General features: G+C 41.8%; 2 protein-coding genes across 2 annotated transcripts in view; one reads left to right on the forward strand and one right to left on the reverse strand.

Annotated features, from left to right (window-relative positions):
- The first annotated feature begins 8 nt into the window (after positions 1 to 8).
- On the forward strand, positions 9 to 14,703 carry LOC115111911 (calcineurin B homologous protein 3-like). Its single transcript, XM_029638448.2, has 8 exons — positions 9 to 213; positions 7,330 to 7,399; positions 10,709 to 10,789; positions 11,066 to 11,205; positions 11,639 to 11,700; positions 11,900 to 12,007; positions 12,675 to 12,722; positions 14,620 to 14,703. Exons 1-8 carry the CDS (start codon positions 150 to 152, stop codon positions 14,701 to 14,703), a joined length of 657 nt encoding a protein of 218 aa, XP_029494308.1. The 5' UTR covers positions 9 to 149.
- The window catches only part of fbxw8 (F-box and WD repeat domain containing 8), a 38,997-nt gene continuing 35,303 nt past the window's right edge, over positions 14,617 to 18,310 (reverse strand). The window contains 1 exon segment of the mRNA XM_029638447.2: positions 14,617 to 17,471. Coding sequence (XP_029494307.2) covers positions 17,306 to 17,471 — 166 coding nt within the window. The 3' untranslated portion in view covers positions 14,617 to 17,305.

An 18,310-nucleotide genomic window follows, 5' to 3' on the forward strand; every position in this document is an offset into this window, starting at 1 on the left:
GCAGAGGGAATCGCTAGTTGGTAGGGAGCACAGTACAGTGGGAGCGCGAAAAGTCCATATAACTCGTAGATTCACCTGCGGCAAAAATCGTAGTACACTCTTGTAATAATTTCAATGCGCAAGAGTCGCTCTTTTGGGGAAAAACCGCAATGGGAGCCTCGCAGTCTGCGCGCACTGAACATGAGTTCCAAGATCTGGCTGATCGAACTGGATGTAAGTAGCCTGGGCTATATTATGCTCAAACTATAAGTGTTATTCAAATCAAAATGTATTTGTCACGTGCGCCGAATACAACAGGTACTTTACAGTGAAACGCTTACTTACAGGCCCTAACCAACAGTGCAATTTTTTAAAAGTAAAACATTGGTATTGTTGAACAATAGAGAAGTTAGGAAATAAAAAACAGTAAAAAGACTGAATAATAAAAAAGACAGTGAATATTAATAGCGAGGCTATATAAAGGCACTGGTTAGTCGGGCTAATTGAGGTAGTATGTACATGTATGGTTAAAGTGACTATGCACATATGATAAACAGAGAGTAGCAGTATCGTAAAAAAGGGGTGGTGGGATACAATGCAGATAGTCCGGGTAGCCAATGTGCGGGGGCACCGGTTAGTCAGGCTAATTGAGATAGTATATACATGTAGGTATGGTTAAAGTGGCTATACATACATGATAAACAGAAATAACAGCAGCGTAAAAGAGGGGAGAGGGGGGGGCGGACACGTTGAAAGTGGCAGCTCTACCTTTTAGCTCAGTGCAAATGTTGCCTGTAATCCATGGCCTCTGGTTGGGGTGTGTTGTCAGGTTGGGGACGACGTCCTCGATGCACTTAGATTACACTGTTTCTATTGGATTATTATCAAATGCACACAAAAAACGAATTTGATCTTGTCGCGAAAATAAATAGCTTATCCTTAGATGAAGGGACAAATAGCATAAATGCCTCAATTTCATAGTTCAAACTGGAATTATGAATGGCTTTGTAGTGAGTCTTCCGAAGAGCATACAATAAGACACTGTATTGTAGCTGTTTTCACATGAATAGACAATAGTTGGATTGTCCTTCTGTCATTCCATTAAAAATCTAAGAGTGGTAGGCTACTCCTTCCAAAAAGCTTAAAGGACAGATGGACAACTGTTTATTTAACAAGTTGAATTGAATGCCATGCTACTTGCCAATATGGTGCCATGTATGGTGAATTTCCTATTGGAGTAGAATTTGTGATGATTTAGAGTGCAGTATTACTGTAAATTATGTAACTCAAATCCATTGACAGTCAAATATCACACTATTTTTGGAAGTGACAAGGGTAAAAAAAATATATGTTTTTTAAAAGTGGATTAATTACCCATTTGTGATAGGATGATGTTCTGCAAATTTGGTCTGTTACAACAACATTTGTTGTGCTTGAAACATTGATCTGTTCATTCTCATCAGCTGGCTTCTGTTATAAATGGGAGAACTGTGCTTCCTCCTCCCACAGTGTAGAAGGATGAGAGAGGTCAATCAAGACATAAAGCAATACTCTGATTTCCAATGTTCAACATAAAATGTTTAGATTGTAATACGTGTAATAACTTAATACAGCATGTTGGTTATCCAGAGTGTGATAACTCCTAAAGTAAGAAAATGGTGAAGAAACATGTTGCGCATTATGCAGCTGAATGATATGCAAGTATTTGAACTGAAGTTCATAACCATGTCTTCCCTGAGTGCTGCTTCCATGGCATTTGTGGGGAAGCTTGTGTTTTTCAGTGATCCTGAAAGCTATACAGGTGTGGTTTCGATCTCAGGAAGGTTCAACCATGCTGGGCAGGTTCCAGGTGAGAGGCCAGACAAAACACCTGGCCCTCCAGGTTGGGGGTTGGGCGTGGGGCTAACAACCCCACCCAGTAAAAACCACCATGTTACAGAAACCGCAACAACTTCCAAAATTCAGGAAACTTTTGCCAATCTGTAGGCATTTTCACGGCTTTAGATGAAAGCCATACCCTGGAAATCGGGAGCTCGTTGAGGAGTTTTCTAGGGCCCATAACTACCGTCCGTCTTGGAGTATGGAACGTCTGCACCATGTTTGAAACTTCAAAAACAGCTCAAGTTATCAGAGAGATAGACAAGTACAATGTGGACATCCCGTGTGTAAGTGAAAGCAGATGAACTGGTTAAGGGCGCAAGGTGACAAGTGATGGCTCAACAATTTTCTTCTCAGGAAAGGACGATGCCCACCCCAGTGGTTTAGCTCTCATTGTTAGCGAAACAACTGCCAAATCTCTCTTGGAATGGGAACCCATCAGTGACCAGCTTATCAGAGCAATATTCAACTGCAAGGTCACCATCCTGCAGTGCTATGCCCCCACCAACGAGACAGAGGAAGAGGACAAGGATGACTGGTATGAGAAGCTACTGCAAGCAGTATCCAATGTCCCACAATACAATGTGTTCCTGATAACTGGAGATATGAATGCGAAGGTTGGAGCCGATAACACAGACTATGAGCAGGCCATGGGGCAACACGGCTGTGGGACCGTCAATAACAACGGTGAAAGGCTTGCCGACTTCTTCCTCAATAACAGCTGTGTGATTGGTGGCACACTCTTCCCTCACAAAGACATCCATAAATGAACATGAAGATCCCCAGATGTTCACACTGTCAACCAAATCGACCACATCAATATCAACGAGACTTGCCAAAGGTCTCTATAGGATGACAAGGTCCACCACCAGATGTCAACAGCAACCACTACCTGGTGGAAGCTGTGAGCCACAAATGCTGTAAAACAAGGGTGGAAAATATTCAACATCAACACCTTGCCTGAGATAAAGAAAGCTTTTACCATCGAGCTAAGACATTGCTTCAGTTCATTAGCCAAAGCAGAATATGAAGACCATAGGGTTATACTACAGATGTAGGATCTTAAATTTGATCCAGTTTGCTTCAGCATGAAAGTAATCCTGCACCAAAAGGAAATGTGAATTATTATGTGGATTATTATAATTAATGGACGTTTTTGTAGGGGTTGATATGTTTTCTTTTATACATTCGTAAGGGAAAATCAAGTTTGTAATTTACAATTAGACATTTCTAACTTCAGAAGCCTTTTTAAACCTCAAATACAATAACAATTAAAAAATGTCCTGCATTGCTGGAAAGTCATCCTGCAATAGGGTGATCAAATTAAGATCCTACATCTGTACAAAGCAGGATCAACTAGTTAGCCTGCTAACTTGATAAACAACCAGAAATAACTATTGCATTTCTGAGGGGTATACTACAAAGCAGGATCAATAAGTTAGCCAGGTATATATTCTGAAATAACTTTTAAATTTTTTTGAAAGATAAGCTAGAAATGGGTATTGTTTATTTGACTAAACAACCAAAAACTCATACCTACGTTTAGTTTTCTACAGTTGGCCAAAGTAAAATTGTTGAATGCAAAATCATCTAGGCTGATTGAGCGAGCACAGTAGCAACGGTCATCAAAATTGTTCAAATGTTTTACAAACTATTTTAATAAATGCAACAGTTGACCAATCGAACAATGGATGAAGATACTCCAAACTACAATGTTTTTAATCCATCAGATATTGACTGTATTATAGCACATAAAACATTTTACTGGCACGGACAAATAATGAATCAGGGTTGAAGGATTTTGGTGGGAATTCAGGTATTCAATTTATTGTCAAATGTCACATTTTCTTTCTTAGAATAAACTAATATAAACATTTTCAAATGGTAATCAGGTATTTTGTAAATATTATGTGTTAAAATAAATACAAATAAGTGCATCATTTGCATAAATACACTGGGTGTACAGTATTTGCATATACAGTGCATTTAGAAAGTAGTCAGACCCCTTCCCTTTTTTGTTACGTTACAGTCTTATTATTCTAAAATGGATTAAATAAAACCTTTTCCTCAGCAATCTACACACAATACATCATAATGACAAATGAAAATTAGGATTTTAGATTTTTTTTTTGCAAATGTATTTATTATTTACATAAGTATTCAGACCCTTTGCTATGAGAATTGAAATGTCGGGAAACAGGGTGCATCCTGTTTCCATTTATCATTCTTGAGTTTTTTCTACATCTTGATTGGAGTCCACTTGTGGTAAATTAAATTGATTGGACATGATTTGGAAAGCAACACACCTGTCTATATAAGGTCCCACAGTTGACAGTGCATGTAAGAGCAAAAACCAAGCCATGAGGTCGAAGGAATTGTCCGTAGAGCTCTGAGACATGATTGCGTCGAGGCACAGATATGAGGAAGGGTACCAAAATATGTCTGCAGTATTGAAGGTCCCCAAGAACATAGTGGCTTCCATCATTCTTAAATGGAAGAACTTTGGAACCACCAAGACTCTTCCTATAGCTGGCCGCTTGGCCAAACTGAGCAATTGGGGGAGAAGGGCCCTCTGAGTTCCTCTGTGGAGATGGGAGAACCTTCCTGAAGGACAACCAGCTCTGCAGCACTCCACCAATCAGGCCTTTATGGCAGAGTGGACAGACGGAAGCCACTCTTCAGTAAAAGGCAAATGACAGCCCTCATAGAGTTTGCCAAAAGGCACCTAAAGGACTCTCAGACCATGAGAAACAAGATTCTCTGGTCTGATGAAACAAGATTGAACTATTTGGCCTGAATGCCAAGCGTCACGCCTGGAGGAAACCTGGCACCATCCCTACGGTGAAGGATGGTGGTGGCAGCATCATCATGCTGTGGGGATGTATTTCAGAGGAAGGGACTGGGAGACTAGTCAGGATCGAGGTAAAGATGAATGGAGCAAAGTACAGAGAGATCCTTGATGAAAACCTGCTCCAGAGCGCTCAGGACCTCAGACTGGGGCAAAGGTTCACCTTCCAACAGCACAACGATCCTAGGCACACAGCAAATTCAATGCAGGAGTAGCTTTGGGACAAGTCTCTGAATGTCCTTGAGTGGCCCAGCCAGAGCCCGGACTTGAACCCGATCGAACATCTCTGGAGAGACCTGAAAATAGCTGTGCAGCGACGCTCCCTATCCAACCTGGCAGAGCTTGAGAGGATCTGCAAAGATGAATGGGAGAAACTCCCCAAATACAGGTGTGCCAAGCTTGTAGTGTCATACCCAAGAAGACTCAAGGCTGTAATCGCTGCCAAACGTTCTTCAACAAAGTTTTGAGTAAATGGTCTGAATACTTATAAAAGACTGAAATGTCACATTTACATAAGTTAGCAAAAATGTCTAAACCCCTTTTTTTGCTTTGTCATTATGGGGTATTGTGTGTAGATGACTAGGAAAAAAACGATTTAATCCATTTTAGAATAAGGCTGTAACGTAACAAAATGTGGAAAATTAAAGGGGTCTGAATACTTTCCGAATGCAATGTATTCATACATTAACATAAATGGGTGGAACTGGGCTGAAACCGGGCTGAAACCACCAGAAACTTGCTCTGTCTAGGCCTATCTGCACTAACCTGCGCTGTCTAGACTGCCTCATTAATGACTGTTGTTGTCACATTCTTTACATTGTTTGTGAGATCAGACATAATATCACTATAATCAGTGTTCATTTTTGGAAGTTGCTTTCATTTCAGAGCATCTAATTTGTAAACATTTCAACTCTATTAAATTATTACTTTTTTCAATTCAACAAAACAAACACCCATCAAAATAAAGTGATCTTTTTTGTGATGTTAGTGTAGAGACGATACATTAAAAAGGTAGACTCAGCAGTGTGACATAAGATGCAGAAATTAAATAGCATAGTGGGTCAATTTCTGCAAAAACTGACCCCGTTTCACTGTGCTACCTGGGCGACACACTCATGTAATGTCTCACAAATACCTATAGGTCTAGGCCTTGTCTGATAAATACTGATACTACTATAGCAACATGTCCTTTGTTTAAGTCATTCCACACACAAGCCCATGCCTGAGAGGCTTGAGGATTTAGCAATTCAAGGATTTTTATTATCTGCTTGAAAACATGACTAACAAATTTGTTATCCTTCCTGTGATTACATTGTTGCAGTAATTGCACTGATACCTCTGTTCACAAACATGGATTAAGAGTTGAGCCATGAGCTTGCAGTGCAAAGTCAAGGTTGGCTGAATACAGATGCAACTCAAAGGGTTGAGAGGGAAAACAGAAGAGTTTGAAATGCAATACGCAATATTGCTGTATTGCTGCATACACACCACCCACGTAAGTCTATAAACCTGCCTGTGCAATAGTTTAGTGTGTGGCATTGTTCTGTGTGGTTGCTGAAGCATTCACCTTCAGTAGTTGTTGCTACTGCAAACAATCTTGTTAAGGGCATTTCCATGTCCCATAAGCACTAACATGTGAAGTTCATAGGAGTACATCAAATTTGGTGTCAAATTAAAGCTAAGAGTCTATATATTGTTTTTTATTAAGGCTTTTATACATTCTTTAACTATTTTCCATCCTAAAAATGTAGAATAAGGCACTGATTTCTGGTCAAACAGATGGACAAGGGGTCTTGGCAAACAGAAAAAGTCTTCATTCGGAGTAGATATTTAACAGAATTTTTGGAAAATGTGGTCACAAAAAAACTGAGGGAGATTTTATCTTAAGTATGTTATCAAATCTGCACTGTCATTTGAGTAAATGTGTTTTTGTAAAAATGTCAGTAGAAATGGATAAAAGTAGTCCTTTCAATCAATGGTTTTTGTTTGGCATACTTTTAAAGTGAAAAATAGAGTCTCGCCGTCATTCTATTACCATGAAATGATTCTTATGTGCATTCAACAAGCACTGTGAGGGCAAAGCATGTTCCACCTTTGAGGAGAAGTCAAAATAAGCACCATTGTATGCAAAGTTTGCACTCAAAGTAAAATATCACAATCTGTGGTTCTTTAACTGTATCTTGCAACCATAACATTGAAATGTTGTGCAAATATAACCCCCTGTGATCCTTTATTTCGAACATTAGCCCACAAAGAAGTCAATAATTCAAAGTTCCCTTTGAAAGCCAATATAATCTCACTAGATTATGTTTTTTTTTAAAATCATTATGCTGATTGTGTCGTAGGCCTATTGTTATCACAATTCTGGCCATTTCTGAAGAGGTTTATCTGTTCTCTACCCTTTTGCACCTGAATCCAAAGTTCATCATTTCTACAGGTCATTTACATGTTTTACACAAAACCAATACATACCATACCAGAAAATATTTGGTAAAGATATCCAGCTAGTCTTGAAGGGTGGGGTATCTAGAAATGGAATACCCTCAAGTTATTATGCCTTTAATAAGTCTTAAGTTGCTAATGCTAATTTACTTCTCCAAACTACTGTGATTGTTTCCATTCAGTTTCCCTGGAGCAGATAGGCAACCTCGACAAGAGATTCAGACAGCTGAGCAAGAATGAGGAGACACTAAGGTAGTGTCACCAACACCATATATTTACAGTAGATCATCGGCTGGTACCCATCCCATCTATTCATATACTGTAAAACCATTCTGGAAATATTTGATGTATTTTGGAATTTACCTTCAAATATGTTACGTAAAATATAGTAGCAGTTCACTTACTGTATTTGTGAATGTACAAAATAGAATGGCACACAAAGAGTACAAGGTCAAAAAATAAATAAAAGCACATCCTCTAAAGAGGGAAAACGTTTTTGTTGTATTTCAAATGGCTTGTAAATCCACCCCAAAGAATACGTTACCGTATTGTATTTTTGGAGTGCCAAAATCCTTTTGACCACTAGTGGGTGCATGGTATTGTTGTTTCTGGCTACATTTGTGCTGTACCAATTTAATTGATATGTAGTAGTAGTACCCCATCAATTAAATGTCTATAGGGGACAGATTGGAATGGAAGCAAGTCTTAAACCTTTAATGGTTGAGTATTTGCCTTTGCCATGTAGTCACTGTATGGAAGCCTTTGTTAAATGCCTCTAGAAGTGTAAGTGCAACATTTGGTATTTTATAACACTTACATTTCTGGAGGCCTTAACACAGGTTTCAAAGGTGGCAGTCATTGATATGCTGTAATATGTAAACGCATTACCTAGCAGCCAACCTGCTTGCAAAGACCACTTATCCTGGACATTTTCTTGATACCGTTCGTTACAATAAGCCTATACTAGAGACATTTGAAATGAATCAAGTATTTCTAATATGGTATTGTTGTGTCTGGTACATAAACATATGAGGTGTGCCTTGTAAGAGGATACATTTGTCCTACCTGTTAGTGAGAGGGCTGTATCAATGTAATTGATGCTTGTTGACAGTAACCTTAATATAATACTTGTTATAATACAGCACAAAAACATCCTGTGGCGGACTGCAATAGCATCGAACAGCCCCCGTGATATGCAACTGTTCAGGGAAGTCAGGAACCAATACACGCAGTCATTCAGGAAAGCTAAGGCCAGCTTCTTCAGGCAGAAGTTTGCATCCTGTAGCTCCAACTCCAAAAAGTTCTGGGACACTGTGAAGTCCATGGAGAATAAGAGCACCTCCTCCCAGCTGCCCACTGCACTGAGGCTAGGTAACACGGTCTCCACCGATAAATCCACGATTATCGAAAGCTTCAATAAGCACTTCTCAACGGCTGGCCATGCCTTCCGCCTGGCTACTCCAACCTCGGCCAACAGCGCCGCCCCCCCGCAGCTCCTCGCCCAAGCCTCTCCAGGTTCCTTTACCCAAATCCAGATAGCAGATGTTCTGAAAGAGCTGCAAAACCTAGACCCGTACAAATCAGCTGGGCTTGACAATCTGGACCCTCTATTTCTGAAACTATCTGCCGCCATTGTCGCAACCCCTATTACCAGCCTGTTCAACCTCTCTTTCATATCGTCTGAGATCCCCAAGGATTGGAAAGCTGCCGCAGTCATCCCCCTCTTCAAATGGGGAGACACCCTGGACCCAAACTGCTATAGACCTATATCCATCCTGCCCTGCCTATCTAAGGTCTTCGAAAGCCAAGTCAACAAACAGGTCACTGACCATCTCGAATCCCACCGTACCTTCTCCGCTGTGCAATCTGGTTTCCGAGCCGGTCACGGGTGCACCTCAGCCACGCTCAAGGTACTAAACGATATCATTACCGCCATCGATAAAAGACAGTACTGTGCAGCAGTCTTCATCGACCTCGCCAAGGCTTTCGACTCTGTCAATCACCATATTCTTATCGGCAGACTCAATAGCCTCGGTTTCTCGGATGACTGCCTTGCCTGGTTCACCAATTACTTTGCAGACAGAGTTCAGTGTGTCAAATCGGAGGGCATGCTGTCCGGTCCTCTGGCAGTCTCTATGGGGTGCCACAGGGTTCAATTCTCGGGCCGACTCTTTTCTCTGTATATATCAATGATGTTGCTCTTGCTGCGGGCGATTCCCTGATCCACCTCTAGGCAGACGACACCATTCTATATACTTTCGGCCCGTCATTGGACACTGTGCTATCTAACCTCCAAACGAGCTTCAATGCCATACAGCACTCCTTCCGTGGCCTCCAACTGCTCTTAAACGCGAGTAAAACCAAATGCATGCTTTTCAACCGATCGCTGCCTGCACCCGCATGCCCGACTAGCATCACCACCCTGGATGGTTCCGACCTTGAATATGTGGACATCTATAAGTACCTAGGTGTCTGGCTAGACTGCAAACTCTCCTTCCAGACTCACATCAAACATCTCCAATCGAAAATCAAATCAAGAGTCGGCTTTCTATTCCGCAACAAAGCCTCCTTCACTCATGCCGCCAAGCTTACCCTAGTAAAACTGACTATCCTACCGATCCTCGATTTCGGCGATGTCATCTACAAAATGGCTTCCAACACTCTACTCAGCAAACTGGATGCAGTCTATCATAGTGCCATCCGTTTTGTCACCAAAGCACCTTATACCACCCACCACTGCGACTTGTATGCTCTAGTCGGCTGGCCCTCGCTACATATTCGTCGCCAGACCCACTGGCTCCAGGTCATCTACAAGTCCATGCTAGGTAAAGCTCCGCCTTATCTCAGTTCACTGGTCACGATGGCAACACCCATCCGTAGCACACGCTCCAGCAGGTGTATCTCACTGATCATCCCTAAAGCCAACACCTCATTTGGCCGCCTTTCGTTCCAGTACTCTGCTGCCTGTGACTGGAACGAACTGCAAAAATCGCTGAAGTTGGAGACTTTTATCTCCCTCACCAACTTCAAACATCAGCTATCCGAGCAGCTAACCGATCGCTGCAGCTGTACATAGTCTATTGGTAAATAGCCCACCCATTTTCACCTACCTCATTCCCATACTGTTTTTATACTGTTTTTTTTATTTTTTTATTTACTTTTCTGCTCTTTTGCACACCAATATCTCTACCTGTACATGACCATCTGATCATTTATCACCCCAGTGTTAATCTGCAAAATTGTTTTATTCGCCTACCTCCTCATGCCTTTTGCACACATTGTATATAGACTGCCCATTTTTTTTCTACTGTGTTATTGACTTGTTAATTGTTTATTCCATGTGTAACTCTGTGTTGTCTGTTCACACTGCTATGCTTTATCTTGGCCAGGTCGCAGTTGCAAATGAGAACTTGTTCTCAACTAGCCTACCTGGTTAAATAAAGGTGAAATAAAAAAAAAAAAAAATAACAGTAACCTTGGCCTTTGGTAAAAGGCGGTAAACATATCACATGATGATATAGTTGTTACTAACATATTTTCATGTCATGTTTTCTTTTGCAGTCGACAGGATTTGACGAGCATCTCTGCTCTAGATAACAATCCACTCCGGGCTCAAATTATTAATGCCTTCTTTGACAAAAGGTGATTATATAGCCGAAGTACAATATTGAAATCTCTCGTTTAATACATACTGTATTTACTGTCATTAACTGTTAAAACAATGTTTTTACACAGAGGACAGTTTTGTTTATGAGGTAATCAGTGATGCTGTAAAGGCCTTAGTTTTGAAGCATGTTCAACGCAGGGCAGTCTGAGTGAATTCACATATACATGTAACTCTATACCTGTAGCCATGGTAACCTCACCGGTTAGTCTGGTTTAACCAGACTAATGCCTCTCTGTGTTTACTTGATTTAGAAACCTCCGTCAGAATGAGGCGGGTACGGTCCAGGTGATTGGCTTTGAGGAGTTCCTTATGGTCATGTCTCACTTTCGTCCGGCAGCTATGCACATCACAGAGGAGGAGAGGGAGAAACTGAGGCGGGAAAAACTACGCTGTATGGTTTGGTGATGAGTAGAGTGACTTTGCTGAGACTTGTGTTTGTGCCCAGAGCTAATGCCTAGGCTTTAGCTCAGTGGGCTAGTGTGGTCTTGACTGAGTCATGCATGTTTTATATAAGGGCTATTCTAGATAGAATCATAACATTGATTCAGTTCTCTAATCATACTCTAGTTTAGTCAAGATTGGGTCTGGAGTAGACCAGCCAGTCTGTCTTGCTCATACTTATCATGGATGCAGCTCAGAAAGCCAATTCTCATAATCATGACTTCTTCATCCACCCTGATGTGAAATGAGCCATTAGGCCCCTATCCTGCCCCTGGAACCCTTCCCAGTCGATGATGAATAGAAATCATAGTAGAGACCTGTTACACTCTCTTTGGGGATAAAATAGTTAGTAAAAATGTCCTATTTTGCTTGTTCGTCTTCAGTTGTGTTCAACATGCATGACACAGACAGTGACGGCACCATCACTCTGGAGGAGTACAGACGGGTAAGGCCGCCCTTTTCTACTCTCTCCTCACCATAATCCTCCATGGGCCCCAGGGCGTGTATTCACAAAGCATCTCAGAGTAGGAGTGCTGTATTAAAATCAGGTTCTCCCTTGTCCATGTAATATGATTCATTATGATAAAAAAAAGGCAAAACTGATCCTATGTCAGCACACCTGGTGTGCTCTTTTCTTCCTCTAGGCGGTAGAAGAGCTCTTGTCTAAGGCTGGCACAATCGGGCAGGAGACCGCAAAGGCCATTGCAGACGCCGCCATGCTGGAAGTTGCGAGCACCACAATGGGCAAAATGGTAACGGGGGTTATCACTTAATCACTAATGTTCGTACCCTTATGACCAAAGAGTTCATAAAGTGCGTAAGATACAACGATAACACAATTGATTACAGTGAACCACACCTTATTTTTAAGTGCAAAGAACTGCTCTGCTTTGTGCCGTGCCTAAGAACAACCCTTGGCCGTCTGTTATTCATGATAGTCCACAGGTCCTCATGCCTTATTGCTTAAAGTGGCAAACTGCAGTTCAAACAATAACGTGTGTACAATAAAATAAAAAGGACATTTCATGCTGAAACCTTAATATTAAACACCAATGGTTTTCACTAAGTTGATGATTTATATTTCGGATAATTTGTACAGCTTTGATACTATAATTTTTTATTTTATTTATTATTATTTTTTAATCATCTTTATTTGATTATTTCATATATTGTACACGTGATAAGGCCACACAGAGAGACATATATTATTAGACACCCGTGATCATCTCAAGTACCCAAAAGGCCCTAAATGTCATTTTATACAATTCCAAAGAAACATTGAAAGTTAACTCAATTCTGGTAGTTTACTGTTACATTTGAAAAGTTCCAGTAATATACTCTCCCTTTGCAACCCTATGTAAAAATGTATGTAGCAATTGTAGATTTCCCCTTTAAAATTTGGGTTACTTTGTTTTTCAGGAACCTGATGAATTCTATGAAGGAATCACTTTTGAAAATTTTCTTCAGGTATGGTTGTATATACAGTACAGTATACAGTGAGTGTACAAAACATTAGAAACAACTGCTCTTACCATGACAGACTAACCAGGTGAAACATATGATCCCTTATTGGATGTCACTTGATAAATCCGCTTCAAACAGTGTAGATGAAGGGGAGGAGACAGGTTAAATAAGGATTTTTAAGCCTTGAGACATGGATTGTGTACACAACATGACCAAAAGTATGTGGACACCTGCTCTTCAAACATCTCATTCCAAAATCATGGGCATTAATATGGAGTTGGTACCCCCCTTTGCTGCTATAACAGCCTCTACTCTTCTGGGAAGGCTTTCCACTAGATGTTGGAACATTGCTGCAGAGACTTGCTTCCATTCAGGCATAAGAGCATTAATGAGGTTGGGCACTGATGTTAGGCGATTAGGCCTGGCTCGCAGTCGGCGTTCTAATTCATCCCAAAGGTGTTTGATGGGGTTGAGGTCAGGGCTCTGTGCAGGCCAGTCAAGTTCTTCCACACAGATCTCGACAAACCGTGTCTGTATAGACTTCGCTTTGTGCACAGGGGCATTGTCCTGCTGAAAAGGGCCTTCCCCAAACTGTTGCCACAAAGTTGGAAGAACAGAATCGCCTAGAATGCTGTAGCGTTAAGATTTCCCTTCGCTGGAACTAACTATTCCTCCTCCAACAAACTTTACAGTTGACACTAAGCATTGGCGCAGATAGCGTTCTCCTGGAATCCGCCAAACCCAATCCGTCAGACTGCCAGATGGTGAAGTGTGATTCATCACTCCAGAGAACGCTTTTCCACTGCTCCAGAGTCCAATGGAGGCGAGCTTTACACCTCTCCAGCTAACGCTTGGCATTGCGTATGGTAATCTTAGACTTTTGTGCGGATGATCGGCCATGGAAACCAATTTCACGAAGCTCCCGACAAACAGTTCTTGTGCGGACGTTGCTTCGAGAGGCAGTTTGGAACTCGGTAGTGAGTGTTGCAACAGAGGACAGACGATTTTTACGCACTACGCGCTTCGGCACTCTGAATGGCACACATGGCAGTCCCGTTTTGTGAGCTTGTGTGGCCTACCACTTCGCGGCTGAGCTATTGTTGCTCCTAGATGTATCCACTTCACAACAACAGCATTTACAGTTGACAGGGCAACTCAAGCAGGGCAGAAATTTGACAGGTGGCATCCTATGACGGTGTGATGTTGAAAGTCACTGAGCTCTTCAGTAAGGCCATTGTAATGCCAATGTTTGTCTATGGAGTGTGCTCGATTGTATACACCTGTCAGCAACGGGTGTGGTTGAAATATCGAAATCCACTAATTTTAAGGGTTGTACACATACTTTTGTATATATAGTGTATGTGTGCCATTCAGAGGGTGAATGGGCGAGACAAAATATTTAAGTGTATGGTAGTAGGTGCCAGAACTGTAACGCTGCTTGGTTTTTCACACTCAGTTTCCCCTATGTATCAAGAATGGTCCACCACCCAAAAAACATCCATCCAACTTGACACAACTGTGGGAAGCATTGTCAACATAGGCCGGCATCCCTGTGGAATGCTTTCGACACCAAGGAGGGTTCATGCCCTGACGAATTGAGCCTGTTCTGAGGGAAAAGGGGAGGGTTTGGGTGGGGGAAGAGGTGCAACTCAATATTAGGAATGTGTTCCTAATGTTTTGTACACTGTGTACAACCTCTTCCCCACTTCCCCATTTCACAAGCTATTCAAATTGGTTATTGATATATTAGTTGAAAAAAGGAAATGCCATTTCACTTTTGAGTTATGCAAAAGAATGCTATTACAACACAGTGACATTTGGTGTCTTAATATACTGCTATACTTTATATATTGAATACTGCCATATCAGTCTTATATTCCCCTACATGTTCTCCCCACAGATTCTTAAAACCTTCGATATTGAGACGAGGATGCACGTTCGCTTTTTAAACATGGACACTGCAACCATGCGATGTGGAAAATGAGTCCCTGTCTCCTTTAAAATACATCTGGTACTGATGTTTTTACAGAATGAATCTCTCCAGTCTTCCTCTGAGATGAAGCCAAATACCTTTTTTTAAACTTATGAATGATTGATGGGAGATCCACTGTGATATACAGTGTCTTCAGAAAGTATTCATACCCCTTGACTTTTCCACTGCTCCAGAGTCCAATGGCGGCGAGCTTTGGACTTTGACATAATGGGGTATTGTGTTTAGGCCAGTGACAAAAATGTCAACAATCAGTTTTAAATTCAGGCTGTAACACAACAAAATGTGGAAAAAGTCAAGGTGTGTAAACACTTTCTGAAGGCACTGTAAGTGTACAATATTGTCTACATACCGTATGTTGTACATTTTAAAATGACAAACTATGCTGAACTATATTTTAAAGGTTTGGGTTAGACATTTGCATCCATTTCAGTGCTGTGCAATGTCCTTGCAGTATTTAGTGCTTGCCTGTGACTGAATACTAACATGCTTTCAGCTAAAAGTAAACACATACACCTCCAGTGCCCCAGATGAATCCCTTCATTTACCACCCTCCGCACTCTCTCATGTCAGCGTTATGTATACATAACAGTACAGACAGAGGTTCACCCGCCATGTGGATCACTGAGAGGACCGGGGTTGGCATCCAGGGTCACTTTTATTCTGGCTCTGTGGGGCACAGTGCATTCCGACAGTGCTTCAGAATACACAGAAGACTCCATTTATTTAGTTCACCAAGCTTCATTATTCCTGTGTCCTTTCAGGTGGAGTCTCACCATTCTAACCTCTAAAATCAAAGACCACTTACAAATAACCACTTTTATGTATTACTCATGCTGAAAACATTGATCCTTAAAATAAATGTTTAAACACATTGGATGAATATTGTTCTTTATATCCAAAGAACCTGTAATAGCCTTTGCAATAATGTATACGCATATTGTAGTCATTAATTAAAAATAAAGAAATTATGAGATGAAGAATTGTTGGAGTTACTTGTGTTTTGCTTCCATCTTCTTGTGAAGACAGATAAGAATGCCACCTGCAATTCCACTGAAGTAAATTAAGTGAAAGGACCATGTGACCGTTGTTGCCCATCAATTTATGGAGGATGTCAGTAACAACTTCAATGTCTAGTTATAGGTCCAATGCAGCAGTTTCTATCTCAATATCAAATCATTTCTGGGTAAAAATGAAGTAACTTACTGTGATTGTTTCACAGTAAAATGGTAAAAGATTAACAGAAGTAGCTTCTTAGCAAAGATACATTTCTCAAGCAAGAATTTTGCTAGGAATAACGGAGTGGTAAGGAGAAAACTGAAAATAAGCTATTATTGTCAGGGGTTTGAAACCATCTTTCTTATTGCTCTATTAACTAATTTACAACATGGTGATTTCACCAAACATCTATGCCACCAAAACAGGCTAAACAAACACTAAAAGAGCAATATCATCATGCTCAAATTTCACAACCTCAATGTGGAAATATATATAAAACACAGAAAAATCACGTGTTTGACTGCACTGGATCTTTAACAAAACATGATCCCATCATAAGATGAAATCCATTCAGAATTCATTGCTCTGGGAAAAAATTGCCAGATTAAATCAAACTCCTTAACAGTCCAAGGAACCATGAGCTTCTTTTAAAAATAAGGACAGCTACTAATTAAAAATCAGATTCAGTTTGAAAAATCAAAAGGATATATAAAAGCTGATTTGCTTTGTAGGGTCTGCAGAGCTGGTGGTGGTAGGGGTATGCAGGGCTGATGGTAAGGGTCTGATGGGTCGGTGGTAAGGGTCAGAATGGCTGGTGGTAGGGGTCTGAAGGGCTGGTGGAAGGAGTCTGAAGGGCTGGTGGAAGGAGTCTGAAGGGCTGGTGGAAGGAGTCTGAAGGGCTGGTGGAAGGAGTCTGAAGGGCTGGTGGAAGGAGTCTGAAGGGCTGGTGGAAGGAGTCTGAAGGGCTGGTGGTAGGGGTCTGAAGGGCTGGTGGAAGGAGTCTGAAGGGCTGGTGGAAGGAGTCTGAAGAGCTGGTGGTAGGGGTCTGAAGGGCTGGTGGTAGGGGTCTGAAGGGCTGATGGTAAGGGTCAGATGGGTCGGTGGTAAGGGTCAGATGGGTCGGTGGTAAGGGTCAGAATGGCTGGTGGTAGGGGTCTGAAGGGCTGGTGGAAGGAGTCTGAAGGGTTGGTGGAAGGAGTCTGAAGGGCTGGTGGTAGGAGTCTGAAGGGCTGGTGGAAGGAGTCTGAAGGGCTGGTGGAAGGAGTCTGAAGAGCTGGTGGTAGGGGTCTGAAGGGCTGGTGGAAGGAGTCTGAAGGGCTGGTGGAAGGGGTCTGAAGAGCTGGTGGTAGGGGTCTGAAGGGCTGGTGGAAGGAGTCTGAAGGGCTGGTGGTAGGGGTCTGAAGGGCTGGTGGAAGGGGTCAGTGGGAGGGGTGAGAGCCAGACAGGATGTCATAGGGCACGGCCAGGCCAATGCTGTTGTTGTAGCCAGATGACTCCACATAGTTGGACCTGCAGATGGGCAGAACATGGGCTGGTGGAAGGGGTCTGCAGGGCTGATGGTACTAGTAGTAGGGGTCTGAAGGGCTGGTGATAAGGGTCAGTGGGAGGGGTGAGAACCAGACAGGATGTCATAGGGCACGGCCAGGCCAATGTTGTAGTTGTAGCCAGATGACTCCACATAGTTGGACCTGCAGATGGGCAGAACATGGTCCTGGGAGGTGGAGTCCTCTGAGAAGTCATAGTGGCAAATCACTCCCCTATGTCTATAATGTGGACACACAAGAATTGGGGCAGTTAAAAAACAAAACAACAAACAGACTCTCATAGAATTAAACAGAAAGTGTTCACATCTCTGGACTTTTTCCACATTTTGTTGTGTTACAGCCTGAATTTAAAATGGATTAAATTAAGATTTTGTGTCACTGGCCTACACACAATACCCCATAATGTCAAAGTTTGAATTAAAAATGAAAAGTTGAAATGTCGTCAGTCAATAAGTATTCAACCCCTACGGAAAGTTTAAAGTAAAAATGTGGTTAACTACTCACATAATTTATTATTATCATTTTATTTAACTAGGCAAGTCAGTTAAGATTTTTTTTTTTCCCCCAATGGTGGCCTACCCCGGCTAAACCCTAACGACGCTGGGCCAATTGTGCACCGCCCTATGGGACTCCCAATCGCGGCAAGTTGTGATACAGCCTGGAATCGAACCAGGGTCTGTAGTGACGACTCTAGCACAGATGCAGTGCCTTAGACCGCTGCGCCACTCGGGAGCCCAAGTGAGTTGAATGACGACCTAATTTCTGTACCCCACACATACAGTTATCTGTAAGGTCCCTCAGTCAAGCAGTGAATTTCAAACACAGATTCAACCCCAAAGACCAGGGTGGTTTTCCAATGGTGAAGTTATTAATTACACTTTGGATGGTGTATCAATACACCCAGTCACTACAAAGATACAGGTGTCCTTCCTAACTCAGTTGCCGGAGAGAAGGAAAAAGTTCAGGGATTTCACCATGAGGCCAACGGTGACTTTAAAACAATTACAGAGTTTAACGACTGTGATGGAGGATGGATCAACAACATTGTAGTTACTCCA

The sequence above is a fragment of the Oncorhynchus nerka genome, linkage group LG27 (genome assembly GCF_034236695.1).
Source record: "Oncorhynchus nerka isolate Pitt River linkage group LG27, Oner_Uvic_2.0, whole genome shotgun sequence".
NCBI classification, from domain to species: Eukaryota; Metazoa; Chordata; class Actinopteri; order Salmoniformes; family Salmonidae; genus Oncorhynchus; species Oncorhynchus nerka.